General features: G+C 33.6%; 2 protein-coding genes across 2 annotated transcripts; one reads left to right on the plus strand and one right to left on the minus strand.

Moving 5' to 3' along the window:
• Positions 1-74: 74 nt before the first annotated feature.
• On the minus strand, positions 75-18322 carry LOC130656390 (mitochondrial import inner membrane translocase subunit Tim9-like). Its single transcript, XM_057459238.1, has 4 exons — positions 18312-18322; positions 3898-3963; positions 1316-1411; positions 75-375 (listed from the first exon to the last, which is right to left on the minus strand). Exons 2-4 carry the CDS (start codon positions 3937-3939, stop codon positions 268-270), a joined length of 246 nt encoding a protein of 81 aa, XP_057315221.1. The 5' UTR covers positions 3940-3963; positions 18312-18322; the 3' UTR covers positions 75-267.
• On the plus strand, positions 15791-22220 carry LOC130656384 (kelch-like protein 17). The gene is made up of 3 exons (XM_057459231.1): positions 15791-18523; positions 18685-18872; positions 19833-22220. Exons 1-3 carry the CDS (start codon positions 17253-17255, stop codon positions 20099-20101), a joined length of 1728 nt encoding a protein of 575 aa, XP_057315214.1. The 5' UTR covers positions 15791-17252; the 3' UTR covers positions 20102-22220.
• Positions 22221-22228: the final 8 nt, after the last annotated feature.

The raw sequence follows: 22228 nt of genomic DNA on the forward strand, positions 1-22228 counted from the left end.
GCCATTTGAAAAAGTATATTTTACTAAAGAACCAATGATGCAAATTCTACGCTTCTTAGGAAAGACTACAGATCTCAACGAAATAAAAACGTGGGTTTTTGTCTTCTACGCTTTTTTAACGTCTACATATTCTGTAAAATAAAATTTTAACTGTGATATGACTCTAATAGCTATGACTAAAAATTTTTTTTGAAAAAATATTTCGAAAGCCATGCTATCAACACGGAATGTCACTACTACAGACAGGTGCCAATATGTTTCTTTGGATCACTTAGTTCCGCCAACAATGTTCAGTTCTTGGATCTCTTGAAATCGAATACCAATTCTTTGGGAGATCTTTAAAAACTTCTCTGTGCAATTCATTGCGCAAGTGTTCTAAAAAAAGCCGGATGACGTCTTAGGTAATTATCGCAACGAGTGTGATAAAAAAAACTAGGGAGTCATGACAACAAAAGATTGCAGCTAGATTAGATCTCGTCGTGTTTTTAAGCTTATAAAAAAGGTTTTTCGCACGTTTTTTATCGGGAGGCTGTTTATATTCAGCTTCGATATTCTAAGCAATCCAGTAAAACCCAATTTAGAATTATTCCTAGACTTATTTTTACTTGTTAGTAGGAAAATTTTGTTCGAGCAATACCAAGACATTAAACTACAACATAAGCACTTAAGTGGAAAGCTCTCTCGCTTTTACATAAGGTAAATTTTACAGCATTAGTGAAAAACATCAAATTTCAATCACAGAATGAAGTTAGTAAACAAACCAAAAAATTGGCAAGGTAAGTACAGTTCTGTTGACATTGATGTAAACCAAACAATCTCCCACGTAGCTGAAGTAACAAAACTTTTTTTTCGCGAATTATAGATCGTGAATTTTTTATAAAATAAACTATCCTGGAAGAGGAACAAACAAAAATTCAATATTCCTTTATAGTTAATGGTCTTACATAATAATTTCCTCAATGTTCCGAAATGTCCACCAATGAATTCTCAGCATTTTTTTAGTTAAATTAAAAACAAATTTTCGGGATTTTTTTGAAGCATTCTGGGCAATTACAGAATATTACAAAAAATTTTAATAAATTTCAGAGTTTTTTAAGACTGTTTTAAAATTCTGTAGTTTTCTAGGTTGATGAAAATATCCAGAAGTGATAAGATGCTAGTGACAACAGGGTTCGTCACTCTAACTAGATATTCCATATCACTCTAACAGTTCCAATGGTTTCTTTATGGGTAATCTAATTTAAAAAAGCTTTTGAATTTTTTTTCCTTGATATTCATCCTTGATATTCATTCATTCATTTCACAAAAAAATTACCTCGTTCGCTGAAATAGTTCTGTTGGTAAAATCATGGACACAGTCAGAAAAGCATGTTTCGGAAAGTTTGTTATAAGTGGTCAAAAATGTCTTTAGCTAAAATAAATAGATATATATTAAATTTTAATCACAAAACACAAAAAGTAATTCAACCAGGAATACTGAAGGCAACAACACTATAAAATGAATATTCCAAACTTATCTCGAAATTTACTTATTTATTAATAAAAATCCCATATATCTAGTTATGGAACAATGCTTGTATAACTTCGCCTAAATTCCATACCCTAAGAGCTCAAATGTTTGTGCCAATCATTTTTACAGAAATTATTTTTGCAATTTGACCCTCCTATTGTATATTTAAATTCTACCAAATACATTAAACTAACTTAACAAGGGTAACTTTTTCTACTAAACCTAACACGTTTAAATCTAATGTCTAAAAATTAAAAAGGTAAGGTTAGAAAATATTTTTTTTGAAGTCGGTCAGCAGTGTGTTTTTGTTTTTTCGTAATTTATTTTTTCCTGAAAAGCCATTGCATTAATGTCCTACTTGTACCCAAAGTTTTGTGCTTAAGAAATGGTAAAAAAGGGTGGCACTAAACGAAAGTTCCACTTAATCAGGGTCTCACTTTTGCAAGGTATTTTTGCGTGGATATAGTAAGGAAGTTCAAGGGACCAAGAAAATTAGTAGTCCCAATTAGTGAAATTTCCCTTGAAGCAAAATTAAAATCAGTCCTTCCAACGACCTAGCAAGCTCGATCGACACTTAGACAGGGTAAACACAATAAAATGAGAACAAAAGTAAGGATATTATGGAGAATTAAGGAGAAATTTGGACATTTTTTAAGAATATCTAAGGTTATTTAAGGTTATTTAAGAAATATAAGGAATAGTGGTCACCCTGTTACACTTCAGGCAATACATATATATTGCGGTACAACCCAGGGTAATCACTTATTATTTTTTTAATATTGTATTTTCACAAATAAGCCCGCAGCCCTTAAAATTAGCATCGGCATTCGGCACTGCCGACGTGATTGCCCACGTATAATGAGAAAATACCGTAGTTGCGTCGGCAAAAAAAATGCCGATGTAATTTTGTTGTGAAATTTTTAAAGAAAACATTTTCAACATCAACAAAGAAAAAAATTAACATAGAATTAATTTTTATTTTGGCGGACATTTAGGAACATGTGCTCATGTATATTTCTATCGTACCTGTTCACGTATTATAACCTGGTTTCTACTACCATTTTTTTTTGAAAAACAAACTTTTCAACTGATCGCATGTTATTCTTTGTAATATTAAAGCCTTCGTGGTGAATTTTTATATCACATTTTCTCTGGTGTAATATTAAAACTGGCATACATTTTTCTTGAGTTACTTATCCTAAAAGAAACCAGGTCTCCACATGGGAATGCACACAGTATTCGGCGGGTGGTTTATTTCATTCGAAACTGGCGGATGGAACAATTTCCTGAATTCACGAAAATAAAATAAAAAAGTAAACATGGTGAAAAAGAAAACAGTTCTTTCGTGGAATTTTCCTGAGTTAGGGTTTGAATCAGAAAATGACTCCAATGAAATCGCTAAGGTGTTTTGCAAAGTTTGTAGATGTCATTATCAAAACAACAAAAATAATGAAAATTTGAAAGGAACTGTGGCAAGCAGAATCAAATCGTGGACTGCTGGTACAGAAGTTGTGAAAAAAAATAATTTTACGGATCATCTTAAAAGTAACTTTCACAAAACAGTAGTTCTTGCTCTAAAGTCTTCAACAATTACAAATGCGGTAACAAATGTATATTGTATTAAAAAGAAGTCCGGAAGTTCTCTCTCCCACACGACACAGCAGGCAATAAGTCAGCCCTTCGCTCGGTTTTGTGAGAAGAGAAGTTCTGCGAAGACTCTATAAATTGAGTCTCCTGTGCTTTATGGTGAACTGTGCTTTATGCTTTATGGTGAACTGTGCTGGTGACAAGCATTTTCGAAACATGCCACTGGCGACTTCTTTGATATACAACTTATTGAATGCCCTGACCTTCAGTTCGTAAATAGCACGTGCACAACGTACTTTCTAAAGAGTTCGTCTCGAAACATATAGAAAGCCAGTTGGCAGTGAACTATTAACTTGTCATCGTCTTAGGAGATCAATACATCAAATTTATGTGAGGTCTAGCCCCGATACAAGGTGAATGACGAAAGTTTTTGCAAGCTGAAAAATTTTACTACAAAAAAAAAATGCTGACACAATGCCAACGCAAATCAGTTAAAATGTATCTCACGTCGGCAATTTTATGGCCAACATAAAAAATTCTAATTTTAAGGGCTGAAGCCCTCCTCTATAAATAAATGCTACTAGATAATAAATGCTCTTGTTGAAACAAACTGAAAGTAACAGTCCTATGTTGCCAACAGTGTTCTTTTCTTGGCCATTAAAACCATTTTAACAGCAATATTTACCTAAAAATTTAAATTAATTTGCCTGAAACATTTTCTGATTAGAATTCCAACAAAAGAAACAGTGAGCTGTTTAAATTACAAACAATTGTAAATAAATTAAAATAAATCTACAGACCTGTTCCACTTGAACTTGTTGTTGCATTGGTGGCAATGCCATATAAATAATTTGTTATTCTAATTCTAAGAGTAAAAGTAATAAATATATATATAATGAAAACTTTAACACTTGATTTGCAGCGAAATTAAATATAAAAATTTCTTGATAAAATATCACAATTTCTTGATGATCTTGATGATGCAATGAAACTTTAATAAGAACTCTGAAATAATAATCACAAAAAATTTGTCTCTAAGGAAGGTATAGATGAATTCTAGCGTGACGTTATTTGTTTACTTTTTAGCGGTGAGCTCCTTGGCTCTGGCATTTGCGTGACAGGAAAAAAGATAGGATTTGGTAAAGGTCTTTTACTGTAGATTTCTTCTAACGGGAACATTGTTGGGGCTATAAACTATTATTGAGTGTATGTTAATGCCTTCTGATTTATTTGATTCATTAAAAGTCCTTCATGTCACAGCTGTTTCGGAGCGGACAAAAATGCTACGAAAAAATAATTCGATTTACCCTCTCAGTTAAAATAGGATATCTCAAGAACAAAATAAGATTTTTATATTCTGTAAAAAGAATAATAATCTTAGATAAATTGTCCATATTATTAAAAGAAATTTTTTTTTGGACACCGGTCCGAAATTGGTAAATTTAGGCCAAAATGTCTAAAAATGACTTAAAAATTATCATTTAGATAAATGTCTTCCACAAAATTTCTGGAATAAAGTTAAAAAAACATGTTTTTTATGGTCCACAGGTTAGGTTAAATATCTGGAATGAAATTTACTTAATTTTATTACTGTCCGAAATTGTCCAAAGGGTTATATTTGGGCCAAATGTGAGAACTATGTGAAAAACGGCCTTAAGAGCCTTAATATATGCTTAAAGTTTATTTATTAACTGAATAAAAAACATTGCTTTGGATTCTAAGACCATTAAGGATGATGTAGATGAAATATTAGTCTGTCCGAAATTGTCCAAAGGGTTATTTTTGGGCCAAATGTGTGAAATATGTGAAAAACAGCCTATGGAGCCTTAATGTATGCTTAAAGTTTGTTTATTAACTAAATAAAAAACATTACTTTGGATTCTGAGGCTATTAAAGATGATGTAGATGAAATATTAAACTGTCCGAAATTGTCCAAAGGGTCACTTTTGGTCCTAAGGTTTTTCGGGCCAAATATGTGACATCTATATATTAAATAAAACATCATTCAGAGTCGACGGTTTCAACATTTTAGTTTATCATGCTAGAAGAAAATACCTCAAGTTGTGCATAAATATTTTATTTATTATATATATACAAAGCAATCATTTTGTGTTTCTTTATAAACTGTATAAAATAGCACCCAATCTTGTGTTAAAGCCAAGATTAGCTAGCTAGGTAGCTAAAACCATCTTTGAATTCAACAATTTCATCTTGAGAAAGCCCACCAAAGTCTTAACTAAATAAAAAAAGAAGTATTAAGTTACTTAGCTACAAAATGCAAAACTGTAGGACCAAAAAATAGCTACTCTTTACAGAAAAATATAAAACAGGAGAAGCAAGATTAAAAAAGATAACAATTATCCACGCTTAAAGTTTTACAAGCTGTAAAACAATTTCTTAAACTTAAGGGTTTTTTAATAGCACAAAAATAATAATAAAATCCCTGCAAAATAAAGTAGTTTCCTGTTTTGTCCCTTACCTCGTGCTCTGCCAAACTTTAGCTAGCTAAAAAATTGCAAAGACACCGTTGTCTCGCTTATTCCAACATTTTCGAAAAATTCCGGTTTCGAACCAGGATTCCCGGGTCGAGCAATCAAGTCCAAGGTTAACACCACGCCGCCGTAATTTTTTTGAGAAAAACCATACCTAACAAAACATTAAATGGCATCGCTATGACTCTCTTAGAAGTTTAGATACTTATTTAATTAGGCAGAAAAGGGATCACACCAACCAAATTCCCGTGCACCACTTTGGGAACTTTTTCTTCTCTTTTTTAGCGCCTGAAGAAGACTTTAACTTAAAATTTAAGTAGTTTATAGTTTGTGAGACGAACGGTGCACGGTACTGGGCGATAGAACCTTGTTTCCAGGCCCCCCATACCAACTGTCAAGTCCGTAGCTAGTAGCGCGGCGTTGCCACGAGGTTGGAAAGATGGTATACTTTCGCCAAAAATAATGTTTTTTTTAATTTTGTGTGTTTTATTCGACGAAATAACTCGAAATCCATAACACACATGTATAACATATTTATATATTAAAAAAGTAGAAAAGTAGGTCGTTTTAATACTTTTTATTTCAGTAAAATTAAAACAATACAAAAAAAGTTTCAAAAACTTAAAAAATGATAAAAATACAAAATTTCAAAAAAAATTGTGGAAGCCATTTTAATTTTGTCCGCGGTTTGACCGTAGCGAAACAGCCGTGATGTCTTCATGTGGAGAAGAAATCGACTTATAATTACTTTGCTACACCTAGCGCCCCTATCTTTTTTCCTGCCACACAAATGCCAAAGCTGAAAGAGCTTACTGCTGACAATGTAAACATCAGGATTTATCTACAGCATGGCATCATCATAGTTGTTTTGATTTCATTTTGAAAACAACTGGCATGCCTGCTCCTCTTTTCTGTAGTTAAAAAAGCAGAACTTTCACAGGGTAAAATGGCTATAAATGAAGATTAAAGACTTTTTAAGCAGCATATTTTTTTCGGATTGATTTCTGTGAGTACTGTGGTCTATTAAAATACTTTACGATGGGCAAGTGAATGTTACCATAAGGCTATGGTAACATTCACTTGGTTAACCCAAGCCATTGAGGGAAATTGGAGATATAGCACACTGCGTGGGCCGTAGGATGTTGCACGGAGTTGTCTGGTAAAGCGTCGACCCTAATTCCCCGTTCCCTCTATACGGCTAATTCGCAATGCATTATGGTAGTTGTATTCCGCGAAAACGTAAACAAACCATTCGTAGTAACAAAAATGGCCGAACAAGTACACTTCATCCTTAATTCTACTCAAAACCAAAGCGATATACAAAATTCTAATCAAGACAACAGTTTTTTTCAAAACTTGGGCTCTCCTGCAAGCATTGGCTCAAACTTTTCATCAAGTTCAAGGATTAGTCGGAATAGCTCCTGATGGATCAGTGACATTTGTCTCTGATTTGTATGGTGGACGCTTTTCGGATAAACGAATAACAAAAGATAGTGGTATATACGATTTGCTAGAGCCTGGGGATTCTGTGATGGCTGATAGAGGATTTGAGCTCGAGGAAGATTTACCTGATGGAGTAACATTAAATATTCCACCATTTTTAGATGGAAAACCTCAGCTAAGTTTATTAGAGGAAAACGAAACTAGAAGAATAGCATCTGTACGTGTACATGTCGAACGAGCAATCGAACGTATAAAAAATTACCGAATTTTACAAACAGTTTTCAAACTATCAATGGCTGCTGAACTCAATAAGATATGGGTTATTTGTTGTTATTTAGTTAATTTTTTACCACAGTTGGTACCAGATGTAAATACGAATGACTAAAAATTATAAACTTTCGTACACTATATATATATATATACTAGATCATGAAATATAAAGACAAAACAATATTGTGAGGAAACAATTTTATTTACTCACACTGTTGTTCTGTAATGTTGCTGTGCATGAAAGTGAAATAAAAGTGTGTTAGCTCAGGCAAAGTAATTCTGTTCCATTTTTCCTTTTGAAAAACTATTGTTTCCACATGTCGGTCAACTTTTGTATAAACAATAAAATCAATTTCATTGACTTGTGTTACTGCCATCACACCTTGACATTGGTGAAAATAATTATGTCTTTCTTTGAGTTTTGGCTTGCCATTCGATATTTGTAAAAAAAAATTTTTATCTTTGCATGCGTCAGAAATAGAGCAATCCTTTTTTGAATATGGGCACTTCACCTCAATCAATCGAGCATTCCCATTCAAAGTTGTTGCGCCATCAGGACTTGCACCTAACCACGGCCATTTTGGATTAATAACGAAACCACATTTTTCGACTTCAATATTTTTCTCGGTTTGATACCAGTTTAGAGCATTAACTTCATTTTCTAAGCCCCATTTGCAGGCCTCTGATGTAAAGTTTTTATTTTTATTTAGACATTTTTGTAATATGCTTTTTGGATGTATATTTTTTCTTCTATTTATAATAGATCCAAAATTGGATGATGTTATGCGTTTCTTTCTTTCTGTGTACCACATATCACATTTATACTGAGTACATGTGGATTTTTCTATGTCTCGAACTTGTTCGGCATTGACATGAATGAAATTGTTTACAAATGACTTTTGCTCATCTGATAACTCTGCTATTTCTGGTTCAAAGTCAAGAGCCTGCAAAAATAAATTAACTGTCGGACGTAATTCAACTGTTTCACTGTTTGTCTGTTCAAAATTAAATTCTTTTATAGATGTGTCATAAAATGATGATGGTTTATAGTCATTTCCTTGTAATAAATATGCCATTGAAGTTCCTTGCCCTATTTCAAATAAGTCTGTCGCTAATTTTTTGACTTTTTCGGTTGAGGGCTCATGTGCAAACAGTGGTGTAGAACAAAATTTTCTATTTCCTGTGACCAACGGTCTTTTGCGACTTTCATTTGTGTCTTTCGTAAGGTCTGCTTTCTCGAATGCCATTGCAGAAAATTTTATTGGTGCAGAATTTGCACTTTCTCCAGGTACATGCCATTTTTGTAACAAATCTGTGCATGTCTTGTCATCAGGGACAATTTTTAAGTCCAACTGTTTGTATTCAACCAATTGAAATAGAACTGCTGCGACATGCTTACAGCATCCTCCTGCTCCAGCTTTACATAAACATTTCGCATACAAAATATCACCACTTCTTTGACACAGGTGGACATAAACAGAATATTTTTCTCTTTTCATGGAAGCAGCTACAAAACATTTCACAAGAAAAGTTAATTTTTCAGCCATAACATTACTTTTAACTCTCACTTTCTTCACGTAGCTCTCCTTGAATAGTTGGTATCCAAGAATTTTATGCTTTGTAGCACCCTTCGGCTTGCTATCACAGCTATTTCCAAGAACTAAATATTGGTGAATTTTCTCCTGGGTGATCGAAGGCATAGCTGCAAGATCAGTTGACCATTGACTTATATCTTCGTGTGTTCTTTCCTCCACTTCTTCGTCCCTCTCGGCATTTGTTAATTCTTTAAAAACAGGTCTTGGTACCACACAAGAGCTTTGAGAAAAGCTAGGCCCAAGATCTGTAGAGCTTAAAATTATATCTAAATCTGTATCCTTATTTATTACTTCCATTTCGACTTCTTTCACTCCTAAAACCTCACTAACTAACAATATTTAAATGTTTACATCAATAACACGGGTTTTGGATAAGGGAGATAATGATTTTCTTGAGGAGATTTGAAAATTATCACAAACAATAACGGCTTTTTGTTATTATCGCCACAATAAAAAGAATGCTGTTATTTATTTACAAACTCTCGCTTCTGGGAGGGAAAACTGTAGAATACAACTACCATAATGCATTGCGAATTAGCCGTATAGAGGGAACGGGGAATTGCGTCTGCGTAGGTCAAAATGCGCATTAAATACTCTTCGGACTCTCCATCTATAAATAAGCTATGCCTATGGCCCCTCCTGAAAATAATAATAGACAGGGTATATCCCTCGATACTTGTAACTTGAGATCTTTAATCTTAGGGAGATCAATCTACGATTATATGCCTTTCTAAAACTATATTCATAGGACCTGAGTCTAACCTATTTCCTTACGATATTGCAAAGAAGGAGCACATGACAAGGAACTCGATACTATAACACAGCAAAGCTACCATTATTAATGGTAGTTGGATAAAAATCTGACTGGGGTCCTGCGGTAAAATTAAATTCGACCCTCTTTTGTCTCTCGCGCAGTCCTGATTTTTTAAAAAAAGAAAAGATTCCTGGAACTGAAGATGCAATTTATTATCGAAAACATTAACAATAACGCCTCTTAATTCAATGAATTTTCCAACGTCCCTCTCCAAATAAATAGACACCCATTTTAGAGGAGCGTTTTATTCGAAACATTATGTAAATCTTTCACTAATCTTAAAAAAAACATATAAGGCATTGAATATTTGCACGCACTTTTATAATCTGCGCATGGATATGGATAGTGTCTCGCTTCCTCCCCCACTCGGCTCTGATCTGAAAACTTCGAGGTTGTATAGAATGCGCTAGAAGCGTGTGCATCACTCGACCTTTTTTAAGTACTCTCACTAGAGCTATCAACCCATACGGACCATATTGCTTTCTATAACAGCGCCTTGGACTCGGAATACCTGATCCTGTTGCTACATTTACAAATTTTGACTTTAATATGCCTATTTCACTTTTACGCAAAAAATTACTTCAACCTCGATCCCAAGACTTGTAGCGTATCCTCATACCAACGCTACAGGCCCTGGGATCGAGGTTGAAAATTACTTTAGTGCGTAGCAAATAGTTCGTAGTGAGGGTAATTCCCTATGTTCCGTTTTTAAAATATAAAACTACCAAGCAGACAAATAACCAACCGAAGCTCCAATCTAATATATAATTACGAGTGGTTACTCTCTTTCAACCTCATAATTATATACAGTTACACTCATAACAACGCTCTTATAATCGTTAAACGGCAATCTCTCCGATAAAACAGATTTATGGAAGGCTATGGCACTTTCAAGCAACTTATAATCTAAAGGAACACAGTAAGTTCATCCTTAGTAAGTTCGTCCTTAGCAAGTTCGTCCTTAGCAAATTCGTTTTCCTTTTTATTCGTCTTTACAGTATCTTTTGCCCTCAGCTGCCGAAGATTACCACTACAAATACCATGATAAACCCTATCGTTTCTCTGTCCACTTCGCATCCACTTGTCATCAACAGATCATTCCAACACATCAACTTATCACAAACGTTTAATGGACACGAGTTCATGTGATTCCATCTTAATGACAATTTTCCTAACAATCGCCCCACCCAAATTACTTAGAACGGTTGCATCGCCATCCTTGCTTGTAAGTTTAATATTGAACGATAACCTCGAGGTGCAGGGAACAATAACATCATCTTTGGATAGATTGAAAAACCTAACAGTCAGAAGTTGGTTTTGATTAATCATGCTCGGATTATTATTGAGCAATATATGCTGCGACCTTCTAAAACTTCTCGAAGATAGCAGCATATCCCCATACATTTTCTATTCACTCAGATTTTTTCCTGAAGCGTCAAACAACCTCCAAAGGATATTCCATAGCATACTATTTCCATTACCATCCACAATACTAACGTTCAAAGAATGAATACACGTCCACGACAACGTCTTATACAAAATATACTTAGGTTCCACGTTCACAACGCTTTTATACTGAATCTCCTCCCCACCTGCACTCCACTGATATAAATCCCTGCACCTAACTCCATCAACTAAATTATTGCAACTATTTAACTCTTCCAATATAAATGACAAAGACCTAATACCATCACATGTATCAAACTTCACAATCATTTCTTTCAAATATTTAGGCATACCAACATCAGTATTAATACTAACCTTTCCACTTTATCTATTAAAATTGATATTCCCAAAAGGTTTCATAAGTCCACTAAATGTATAAAAACCAGTCCAACCTTAATATTATCAGCACCACTAATAATCTTTGATTTAACCAGCCTTACTAATACCGTAATCTTCACATACATTTATCTACTTCACAAATAATATCCCAACAATCCAATCTCACTAACAATAAACATAATCTCCCCAATCTTCTCTTCCTGGCTAGGTACATAATAGTTACTCAGGCTTTTCTTAACTTCAGCAACCGGCAACCTAACTTCAGTAAACTGATGATACTTCCTCAAAGCACCTTTACATTCATAAAGATTATTCCTTGCCTCTCTTCCCTCCCCCCTAAGGTCCTAGTAATAATCAATCCACTCAGCCCTCTCCTTTTAAATCTATCCCTAGCCTCTGTAAGTCTCTCTACTGCATTATCATGTCTAATCCTCTCCTCGTCACTACCTCCAAGCATTCTCGCAAAAACACCGCCACCACTGATCAGCAGTATTAACACCTACGCTACAACAGACCCAATAAGGCCAGGAATGGCATCCGTCGCCTTTTCTTTGAGTTTATCCGGTAACCTTGACAAACTCCCAACTGGTTCTTAATCTATTCACCTGCACCAAAATTAGGCTTACCACCAGTATTACCAACACTACCGTTACTATTACCCCTCACAACAAATGTACTTATTGTCATACCGATAGCTGCAAGTAAAGAGGCAATGGTAATTCCTTGCTCCTAAACAACATCTTAATTCTTTCTCTCAAGATCATCATCCATAAAATACTGTACGACTCCTTAATCTTTGAAACCTCACCTGACAGCTACCTCTAAGCCTAAGTCTTTATTCAAATGTTGCTTCAAATGCTTTTGGTTTGGACGATAGCGAGTTGGAGGATGATTTGGGAAGTGATCCTTTTTTAAATGCAGCTTGGCAGTGAATCACACTATTGTATTAGAGGTTTGGTTCCTATCTTGTTGGTGTGATGACTGAAAAACATTATGCAAAAAAATGTTTGAGTAATAAAAATGGAGAAAGAGCAAGCAGAAAATGTGACGATAGGGAGAGAATCTGAAAAAAAGAAACTTGCTGAGTCTAATCGGAAGAGAAAGGTAGACATTCTCGATGCCAGAGCTCTTTGAAATAAACTTTTAATTTTAAAGAGCTCTAGGGAAAAGAGGAGTTATTGAGTTACTGAGAAGAGGGACATAGAATGTGAGAGAAATAATGATTTTCTTATTTATTTGGCTGGTAGTCTGCTTCGTATATTAGCAAGGGTCGTAATGTGGAGGTGACGAAGCCTGTTGTGGGCAGGAGCCTCTAAAGGAGAAATCCAATCAAACCATGGAATGGATTAAAAAATTCCTGCGCAAATAAGTGAAGTTAAGGAAGTTAAAAATGACCTTTATCATGCCGTCGCTGCTAGTGGATTAAGTATTGGTTATGCGATTTTGCTAAAAAGTCTTTTTAGGCTCTCTGCATCGGATTTAGGTGAAGTGGTATTTCAATGACTCTGTCAAGTTGGTTGGGATTCCGGTGGGTTTATTTTTAGGAAGGATTTTATTGTCAAGCGATATATGCAGGACATGATAGTTTTATATTTTTAAAAGATCGGGTTAGCACTATATAAACACTTAATAAGTTAAACATATTTAAGGATAAAGCAATATGTTCACGATGGGAAAAGAACTATTAGTCGCGAGATTAAACAGTTCATTTTTTATCTGTCAAATGAACACGTGGTGTTAATAAAGGGCCACTAGCGTGGGTAGAAAATCCAGTAAAACAATCAAAACTTTCCACACCCTACCCTCAGGATTGGTTTTGATCCCCTTAGAAGCAAAGAGTTTCACCCACTGCATATGCACTCAGTAGAGTCTGAGGAATTGATAACATACCGTACTCCCATTAGAGGTAGCAACCCCAACCTATGTGGGTTGCTAGCTCTAGTGTGGGAGTACGTAGAGTACAGGGCGAGTGAAATTGTCAGTTCCGAGCCGGGTGGAGGAGGGAGGGAACGAGACACTATTTATACGCAGTTCTCGTACGTACGTACGAACTTACAAGAAAACTTCACACTTACTCTCTCGGAACTAAAATAATCCCTAAGATTTCTCACTTTCATTGCGAGGATCATTAAATGTAAAACAAAAATATAGCAGGTTATATACACATTTTAAAAGTAACTCGTCTCCTGATTTTGTGAGGTTTTTTTACATTTCAACACCGTCAAAGAAACCTGACAAGTCCTGGGGATGAGGTGCTTTTTTTTGCTTATATTTTTTTTGTAAAACGACATTTTTTCAAGGTGAGGCGTGGATGCTTTAGCCTGGACCTCTTGCGTCTAAGCTATGGACTGTCTCTATCCTATCGCTTTCTCTAAAGTTTTGAAGATATTGCCTTCGCCGTTCCCCAATGCATCCCTTTTCATTTTATCATCCTCTCCATGATTTGTTGCCTGATGCCAAGCCGCTGCGCTTAGTTTTATTATTGATAATATTTTTACAGAAAGATGGAAGTAATTTGTTTTTTTCCTAAAGGAAACGAATTTTTTTGTGAATTAGTCTGTCCCCAGGCTCGCACTCCTCCTTTTTAAAGTTCATGGATTGCGGGCCCCACTTTTCCCGGACCAAAACGCAACAGAACTTGGTTAACATGGTACCGCAGCAGTGTTATTCTGACCTGCCTATACTATTTTTAAAGCTATTTACGTTTCAAGATAAAATTTGATAGAGTTATTGCAACCTTATCTACTAGTAGATAGTTTTACTATCCTTGCTGTCCTGTTATAGCACGAAAAGTTTTTCGAATTACGCAGGCTGGTTAGCTATGATATTTTCGTTTTTCTGCAAACTCATATAGCGCATTTTGTCTTTTCTTTTTGGTGTTTCAAAATTGATCCATTTTTGGGTGCTACTGATTTAACTGAGGCAATAAATTTTTCTTACTTGCCTCAGTTTAGGGGAATACTACCAATAAGAGTCTGATTTCAACAAAAAAGTTCCGAGCTAGACTAATTACAACATTATTACGCAAAAAGCAGAAAGTATAGTTGTTATTATTTCAAGGTCAGCTTGCTATGATAAATCAAAGTTAATTTTTGACCTCAACAGTTAAGATAACTGCAAATTGGCGATGATAGTTTATTTAGGCGATTTAACTCTCCTAGATATAATATAAGGCCACAATCGCAAGTAAGTTTGGTCGCATGAACCTTCAAATCTAAGGGTGGGCGGGCAGGAAATTCATTTATTATTATCAGTCAATCAAAAGATTTATTATACAGTGGTCTAGTAACAAAGTTGTCCATGCACGCTTGTCATTGATGGAACGAACTCTGCTAACAGTGATTCCAAATTGCTTGTAGGTGCTAGTGGTACGATTTGGCTTTAGTTTGTCATCCTAAAAACAGTAAAGAAATTATGAAATGGGAATAGTTATTAGAGAATATCAAATTTGGTGTTGCTCACACAGGGGGCCAAGGAAATTTTGTTTAAATATTTCCACCGCTCTGCCCCTAAAATTATCTTGTTTTAGTTTGGAAGTTGGGCCGGGCGGGTGACTCAAACCAGGCATATTTGCGAATAAGGCCTAATTAGGCTATCAATTAGGCTTTTTTACACATAAGTTCACAGTTCCAGCTAACCATTGTTTTAATAAATCTTTTTTTTGTAACAATGCTTCTATTGGGAATTGAAAAAAGGAAGTAAACTGTTATGAATTAAGAAGGCTCTGACCATGAAGAAAAGTGAAATATTTTTTGCGTGAAATTTTTTGTTACAAATCCTTCACATATTTTTTAGGTAGGGTAAGTGGCACTAACATACTAGATTTCCATGCCATGAAACTAATTATTTTTTAAAAAAAAGAGAAATATAATTAATGCCCATTTTTAAAGCCTTATTAAATTCACTCTGTTTACTTCCTTTTTAATACAGAAAATGAGTAAGCAACTTAAACTGCAAAGAGTTGTATTATTTGTGCTGGCAGAAAAAATAGCGTTTGTTTTGATTGAGGAAAGCATGCACTGTGTTATGGTTCATTTGTTTAAAGATGACCGTAATAAGCAACCAAACTCCAGAAAAAGATAGCACAATGGAGTTGTTATGATAATTGTAATCACCAGTTTGGTTGCTCGTTAGGTCATCTTCTTTTAAGAAGAAAATGAATCTCCTAAATAGGTCCTAACTAGTCTATGTAAAATCTCCTAACTAAGCTACTATCCTAATTTGCTGTTGTCCCTGACCGTTTAATTATATATAATTAAGATAATATTTTCAAACCTATTGACAATTTTGTAATTTGTTAAAATTTAGAATTCTTGAGACTTGATAATGGAACTGTTCAGTGTATGGATAAATGACAATGATATCGCTAGATCCCTATTATTGAGACAAAAATTTGCGTCAATCAAGAAAATTAGTTGTAGAAACTGGATGGATAAATGAAGATAGTGCTAGAAGAAATATTTACTGAAAAGTTTGCACATGTGTTTAACTAATTCCTCTATTTCTTCTTCGTTTTTCATAACTTTGTCCAGCTTTCAATGTATCCAGGAAGGCAGCCACAGTATGGTGTTTTCCACTGTGTGCTATGGTCAAATCAACTGGAAAAATGTTGTATTACATTGTGCTTTGCGTATCGCGACGGTATTCTTGATGTACGTTTTTTTACTTTTAAATTGTATCAAGAGGGCTTTGCGATGCATCTGTCTTGATATCATTCTTGAAGCTATCAAGGCCATTAAAACTTTCTTTTAATAGAACTATTTTAAAAATAAGAGTGTATTCAACAATGATCGCGGATGTTTAAATACTTCCTTTGTGTTATTTTTTTTAATTTATGCAAAACAATCTAGGGTATATAGCTAGCGTTAATCTTTCTTTTTAGATCACAGTTTAAAAATTTAAGAACTAAGAACGGCGATAAAAATGCTTTTTTAAATCACATTATTTTAAAAACTTAAAAACGAAGAACGGTGATAGAAAAGTTTTTTTAGATCGCATTTTAAAAGTTTAAAAACGAAATGCGGCAATAGAAATGCTTTTTTAGATCGCATTTTAAAATTTTAAGAACGAAGATCGGCAATAGAAAAGCTTTTTTAGATCGCATTTTAAAAGTTTAGGAACAAAAAGCGGCAATAGAAATCACGTTGAAACCTTTTTCCAGTACTGTACAAGTACTGAGATAGCACTGAAAATCTATATTTGAATAACAGAATTAATTTGTTTGATCAACTGTGTTTACCAAACTTAAAATAAAACTATCAGTGTTATGGAGCATAATCTTCCAAATACTTTGAAGCCGTACTTCCAAAATGCGGTCTATTGCACAAGAAAATTTACCTGGTATGTTTCTTGATGAATTCAATAGATGAGGATAAAAATTACCATATTTCATTAACAAAAATAACAAAAAAACAGCGCGTAGAAGCTTATAAATTGCTGTATTTCGTATTGAAATAATGAAAAAAAAAACCTACAAAGCTTAATAATTGCCATATTTAGTTTTAAAGTAACAAGAAAACGTCCCATAGAAGCCTAAAAATTGCAGTATTTTGTTTTGAAATGATAAGAAAACGTCCCATAAAAGTTTTTAAATCACCGTTTTAAAGGTAACAGAGTGTAATGTAACTTTTGCATAAAAATAACTTTACACAACATTGTTTTAGACACTTTTTATAGATACTAATGAAGTCAGGAGTAGATTTATTTAAAATATTTGGAGACTGATCAAGAATGGCACATCTGCTCAAGACAACCCAATGTGCTATATAAACAATTCTTCTATGGGAGAAAAAGAATTATGTAATATGTTTTCATATGAATGCCAAATACACCCAGTGACTTCTTTTGAAAACTTAAACAATTTTCGTAAAATGGACACCCTATGTGATATTACGATCAAGGTTGGACCTAAATGTTTCCGTGCTCACAAAGTTGTGCTTTCTTCCGCAAGCCCATACTTTCATGCAATGTTTACAACAGGACTAAGAGAAGGATCTGCTGAAGAAGTGGAACTGCACGGTGTTGATCCAGATTCTGTTGCAATTTTGTTAGATTTTATTTACACATCGAAAATTAAAATCTTGGAAGAAAACGTACAGCTGTTACTTCCAGCTTCTAATATATTACAGCTTTCTACGGTTCGTGAAGCTTGTTGTAATTTTCTAAACCACCAATTAGATCCTTGTAATGCTCTTGGCATTCTTCTCTTTGCAGACACACATAATTGTACAAGTTTAGTTGAAGCTGCAGAATCTTATGTACTTCAAAACTTTGTTAATGTTTCTCAAACAGAGGAATTTTTAACTTTGAGTTCAGACCGTATGAAATATTTACTACAAAGCGATTGTTTAGTAGCTGATAAGGAAGCTAGTGTATACACAGCACTAGTAAAATGGATTCGTCATGATATTACAGGACGTAGCCAGTTTTTATCAGACCTGTTAGGCTGCATTAGATTACCATTATTGACAAGAGATTTTCTCATGCTAACCGTAGAGGCAGAGGAATTAATAAAATCTAACCCCATGTGCAAAGACCTTCTAATTGAAGCCATGAAATATCATTTAATGCCTGAAATGAGACGATACCTACAAACAATTCGCACCTTGCCACGTACTGGCAGAAAAAAAGACACCATGATCTATGCTTTAGGTGGACAGAATTTATTTTCTATTCACTATGAATGTGAAAGGTTTATTGTCAAAAATGATTCTTGGGAGGTCATACCGTCTATGGCAATACGTAGAGCTCGTTTAGGAATTGGTGTAATTTACAATGATCTTTATGCTGTTGGTGGTTTTAGTGGTACGCAAGATTTAAACTCAGTTGAAGTTTATAATACTGAAACAAAAGTCTGGTCTAATGGGCAGCAAATGGGTACCAGTCGAAGTTGTTTAGGTGTAACTGTATTGCATAATTTATTGTACGCAATTGGTGGTTTTGACGGTTCGTTTTGTTTAAGCAGTGTGGAACGGTACGATCCCCTTTCAAATCAATGGACGTCGGTTGCAAAAATGAATTCCAAAAGGTATTGCATTTTTAATTTATTTATTTAATTAATTAAAAAATTCATTTTTTAATTAATATTTATTTCATTTCCTTTTTTTCCCTGTTGTTATTGAATTTTTCAATAACTCAATATTTATTAAGTATGATCAAATTTTAATATGTTTTAAAATGCTTTTTAAGGCGTTACGTATCAGTCAGTGTGTTAGACGAGCATATCATAGCAGCGGGTGGATATGATGGTAATAAACATCTAAATTCCTGTGAAGTTTACGACCCTGTGTCAAATGTCTGGACAACACGCTCGCCAATGACCACCCAACGGAGTAGTGCCGGTGGTTGTGTACTGAATGGGTATTTTTATGTATCAGGTATGTTTGTATAGGTAATATTATTACAAAGATTAAATGTGAAATTTCCATGCTATATATATTGGTTCTTTTAATACATAAATCTGATAGTGTTTTTTGATTTGTAGTACTCCTTCATATTCCTTCTAAAATTAAAGTATTATGGCAGTATTAAAAATTTTAAATAATTAATTTTGTGTTTTTTGTGTGTTTTGAAGAGGAAAGAAGAATCTAATATTTAAGGCAATGTAAATCATTGAATTATTACATCGTGAATTGCATTTGTCTACATTATTCCATGAAATTAACGAGTCATGAAATTAACGCGGTTTTTCAAAATTTTGCGTTAATTTAATGACCGTTAATTAAATGTAGTGTTAATTTAAAGACTGTCAATTTCATGACTTGTTAATGAAAATACTTTAATTTGTTGCCCTTTTTATAATATATAAAAGCCCAAAAACATAAAAATACAATTTCTTTTACAAATTTCCACTATTTTCTCCTCATCGGCAAGAGCTTAACGGTGTTTTTTTTACTTAGCGATCTTTTTCAAAATAGCTTTTGTATCATCTTCAAACTCTGATCTAAGTAAAAAAAATAACTGAAAGCACATTTTCTTCCAAAATTTTTAAAATTTTTAACATTGTCTTATTTTTATTATTATTACGAATATTATTACAGGATATAGCCACTGCAGTGTTGGAAACACTTTCTTTAATGTGGGTGCTGTGATCTTAAACATTAAGTACACACTGGCATTGCCTACCCAATTTCCCTCGCATGGCAAGGCTTGAACCATAGTAGCTGTGTTAAAGACACTTGCTAAGCATGCTTGGGTTGTGGACCAAACCACGAACCTTGTAATTTTGAAGCAAACTCCATAACCACAAGGCGACACGCCAATTTATTTATACCAATATCAGGTTAAGTGATGAAATATTTAATAAAGATTATTATAATATTTCCTTTACTTTATAGGTGGAACTGATGGCTCAGTCATTGTGACCTCTGTGGAGAGGTACAACATGCAAACTGACCAATGGACAACTGTGCGGCCAATGAGTAGCGTAAGAATGACTCACTCTATGGTTGTCATAAACAACAAACTTTTGGCCATTGGTGGAAATGATGGCACAACAAGTTTGAATAGTATGGAAGAGTATGACCCAGATAAGGATGTTTGGGTTTTATGTTCACCAATGAACACAAGACGCAGTCATATCGCAGCAGCTGTGTTAATGGCGTAGAATGTCATTTGTGTTTTTTGCTATAACGAAGATAATACTTTATCAGTATGAAATGTAATATGTTGAAATTTCATCTAGTAAGATTTTACCAGGTTTCTTGGACGTTATGATGGAGTTAAAATATTCTTTACAATGAGAGTTTCGAATTTTAAAATTGTTTTGTGTAATTTTTTTCATTTTATTTAATGTCAACGTAAAAAAGATCTACCTAATTTTTACATGTGTGTTGAAAAAATTTTTCAACTTAATTTTTCTGTTATTCTAGGCGAATGCAACAAAGTATTCATCTTCAAAATTCTGTTTTCTAAATTTGACAGATGGACATAAAGTCAATTAAAAAAAAATGACTTTTCCATAAAAGGAGAAAACGTTAGAATGTTTTTAGTTATAGAAAATGGTGGGATAATATTATTTTTTTTTGTTTTGGATAATTTAAATATTTGGTTTTACAACAAGATAGATTTTATGTTTACCCTTTTTTAATCTTATAGCAAGGTTATAAATTCCCAAGGGGTTATTTATGTTTTTATCAGAAGAAATATTTTTATATTTATATACTTTTAAGTCTGTTTTTTTTTGTCTGTGTAGAATTAGATACCTTCACCACTCAAAAGGTATCTACTGTGTAGATACCTTTTGAGTGGTGAAAGCTACATGTCTAACATCCTTACTTTAATTTTATCAACCTAGTGTTTCAAGGGAACAAAATAAACAGAAATACTTTTTGTGAAAGTCCTTTGTTCAGTAAGCTTAATGAGTGTAATCCAACATATTTTTGCTCAAGCCTTCCTACTTTGGGGTTGACATTATATTTTTTTCCTATGTACTAACATTTTTTCATTTTTTGTTGTTGGCAACATACACAAATATGAAACTGTGTGTACTACTTGAAACAATTTGGTTAAGACACAGTGTTTTGGTTTAGAATTTAAAAAGCGTTATAAGTTTTGCTTGAGACAAAAGAAACATCTTTTCATTAATCAACTACAACAAAAAAACACACAAAGTTATTTAAAATTATATTATGACCATTGTGGAGAGTTACTTTTTATGTAAAAAGGAAACAGTAAAATATTATTTCCACGCAATGAAAAAGAAAGCAAATTCAGAAGACAAAATATGTGAAATGTATAGAATTAGTGTACATAAAATAATAATTATGTAGGTTTAAACATGATGTGCATGTAGAAATAATAATGTACATAACGACATATTCTTAATACATTTTTTGCGTAAATTTGATCATTTTTGTTTGTACATGCGTATGTACAGCGATTTGTTAACCCCTGCCACAATTAGACTGGGTGCATAAACATTTTAAATAATATAAATATTTCTTGTTCTAAAAACTTATTAAATGTTCAGGACAGGTACTTATATTAATTGAGCACTATTTTCAGCACTGGTTTTTATCAAAAAATTTAAAAGAGAACTAATTTAATATTTAAGCATAGCTTTATGTTTTTTCAAGGCTCCTGTCTTGATACTAAAATAAAGGGGAAAAGGATGTTTTTTTTTACTCATAATTTGAATAAGGATTTCTTATACCATATCTGTTTATTTAAAAAAAATGTTTTCTAAGGATGGGGTCTTATTTAGACAAGATGTTTACTTAATAAGCACTGGACACTAAATTGGTCATTAAAGCTATCTCTGTTTTTTAAGTTGTGTATTGTGCATAATATCACTGAAACTCACGGAAATATTTGGATTGTTTTGAAAAAGCTTGTGTGTCACTCAACTTTCCAGCTTGAATCCAAACAATGATTAAGATTAAAATAACGCTTACGGTAACAGGTTAACATAACTGGCCAATGTAGGACCTTAAATGCTCAAGAAATCTTTTAACCTGGCTGCTTTAGCATTTAGCCTTAAACCTGACTGCTAATAAGCTAAGTTCAGCTAATAACACTTCAGTGAGAGACTGGTTGTAGCAATATGTTGTTAATTTTGCTAGTATTTCTATGTGTGTGAGTTTTGTGTGTTTGCTTATCATAAATGTGATTGTGTTCGGCATAAGTCAATGCTGATTTTGTAAAAAAAATATTTAATAAGAAGATATAAGATGTAGAGATATATTGAGTAAATAAAAATGCAATAAAGTGTATATACCAATGGATATTTTGA

The sequence above is a fragment of the Hydractinia symbiolongicarpus genome, chromosome 9 (genome assembly GCF_029227915.1).
Source record: "Hydractinia symbiolongicarpus strain clone_291-10 chromosome 9, HSymV2.1, whole genome shotgun sequence".
Taxonomy (NCBI): domain Eukaryota; kingdom Metazoa; phylum Cnidaria; class Hydrozoa; order Anthoathecata; family Hydractiniidae; genus Hydractinia; species Hydractinia symbiolongicarpus.

Bases quoted from the DNA above. Each gene is read 5' to 3' on its own strand.
- LOC130656384 (XM_057459231.1), top strand. From the start codon at position 17,253: ATGTGCTATATAAACAATTCTTCTATGGGAGAAAAAGAATTATGTAAT. The intron at 18,524-18,684 runs GTATTGCATTTT...ATGCTTTTTAAG, and splicing joins GCAAAAATGAATTCCAAAAG to GCGTTACGTATCAGTCAGTG. The intron at 18,873-19,832 runs GTATGTTTGTAT...TTTACTTTATAG, and splicing joins TGGGTATTTTTATGTATCAG to GTGGAACTGATGGCTCAGTC.
- LOC130656390 (XM_057459238.1), bottom strand. From the start codon at position 3,939: ATGGCATTGCCACCAATGCAACAACAAGTTCAAGTGGAACAG. The intron at 1,412-3,897 runs GTCTGTAGATTT...TATTTATTTTAG, and splicing joins AACAAGTTCAAGTGGAACAG to CTAAAGACATTTTTGACCAC. The intron at 376-1,315 runs GTAATTTTTTTG...GGCTTTTTTTAG, and splicing joins GAACTATTTCAGCGAACGAG to AACACTTGCGCAATGAATTG.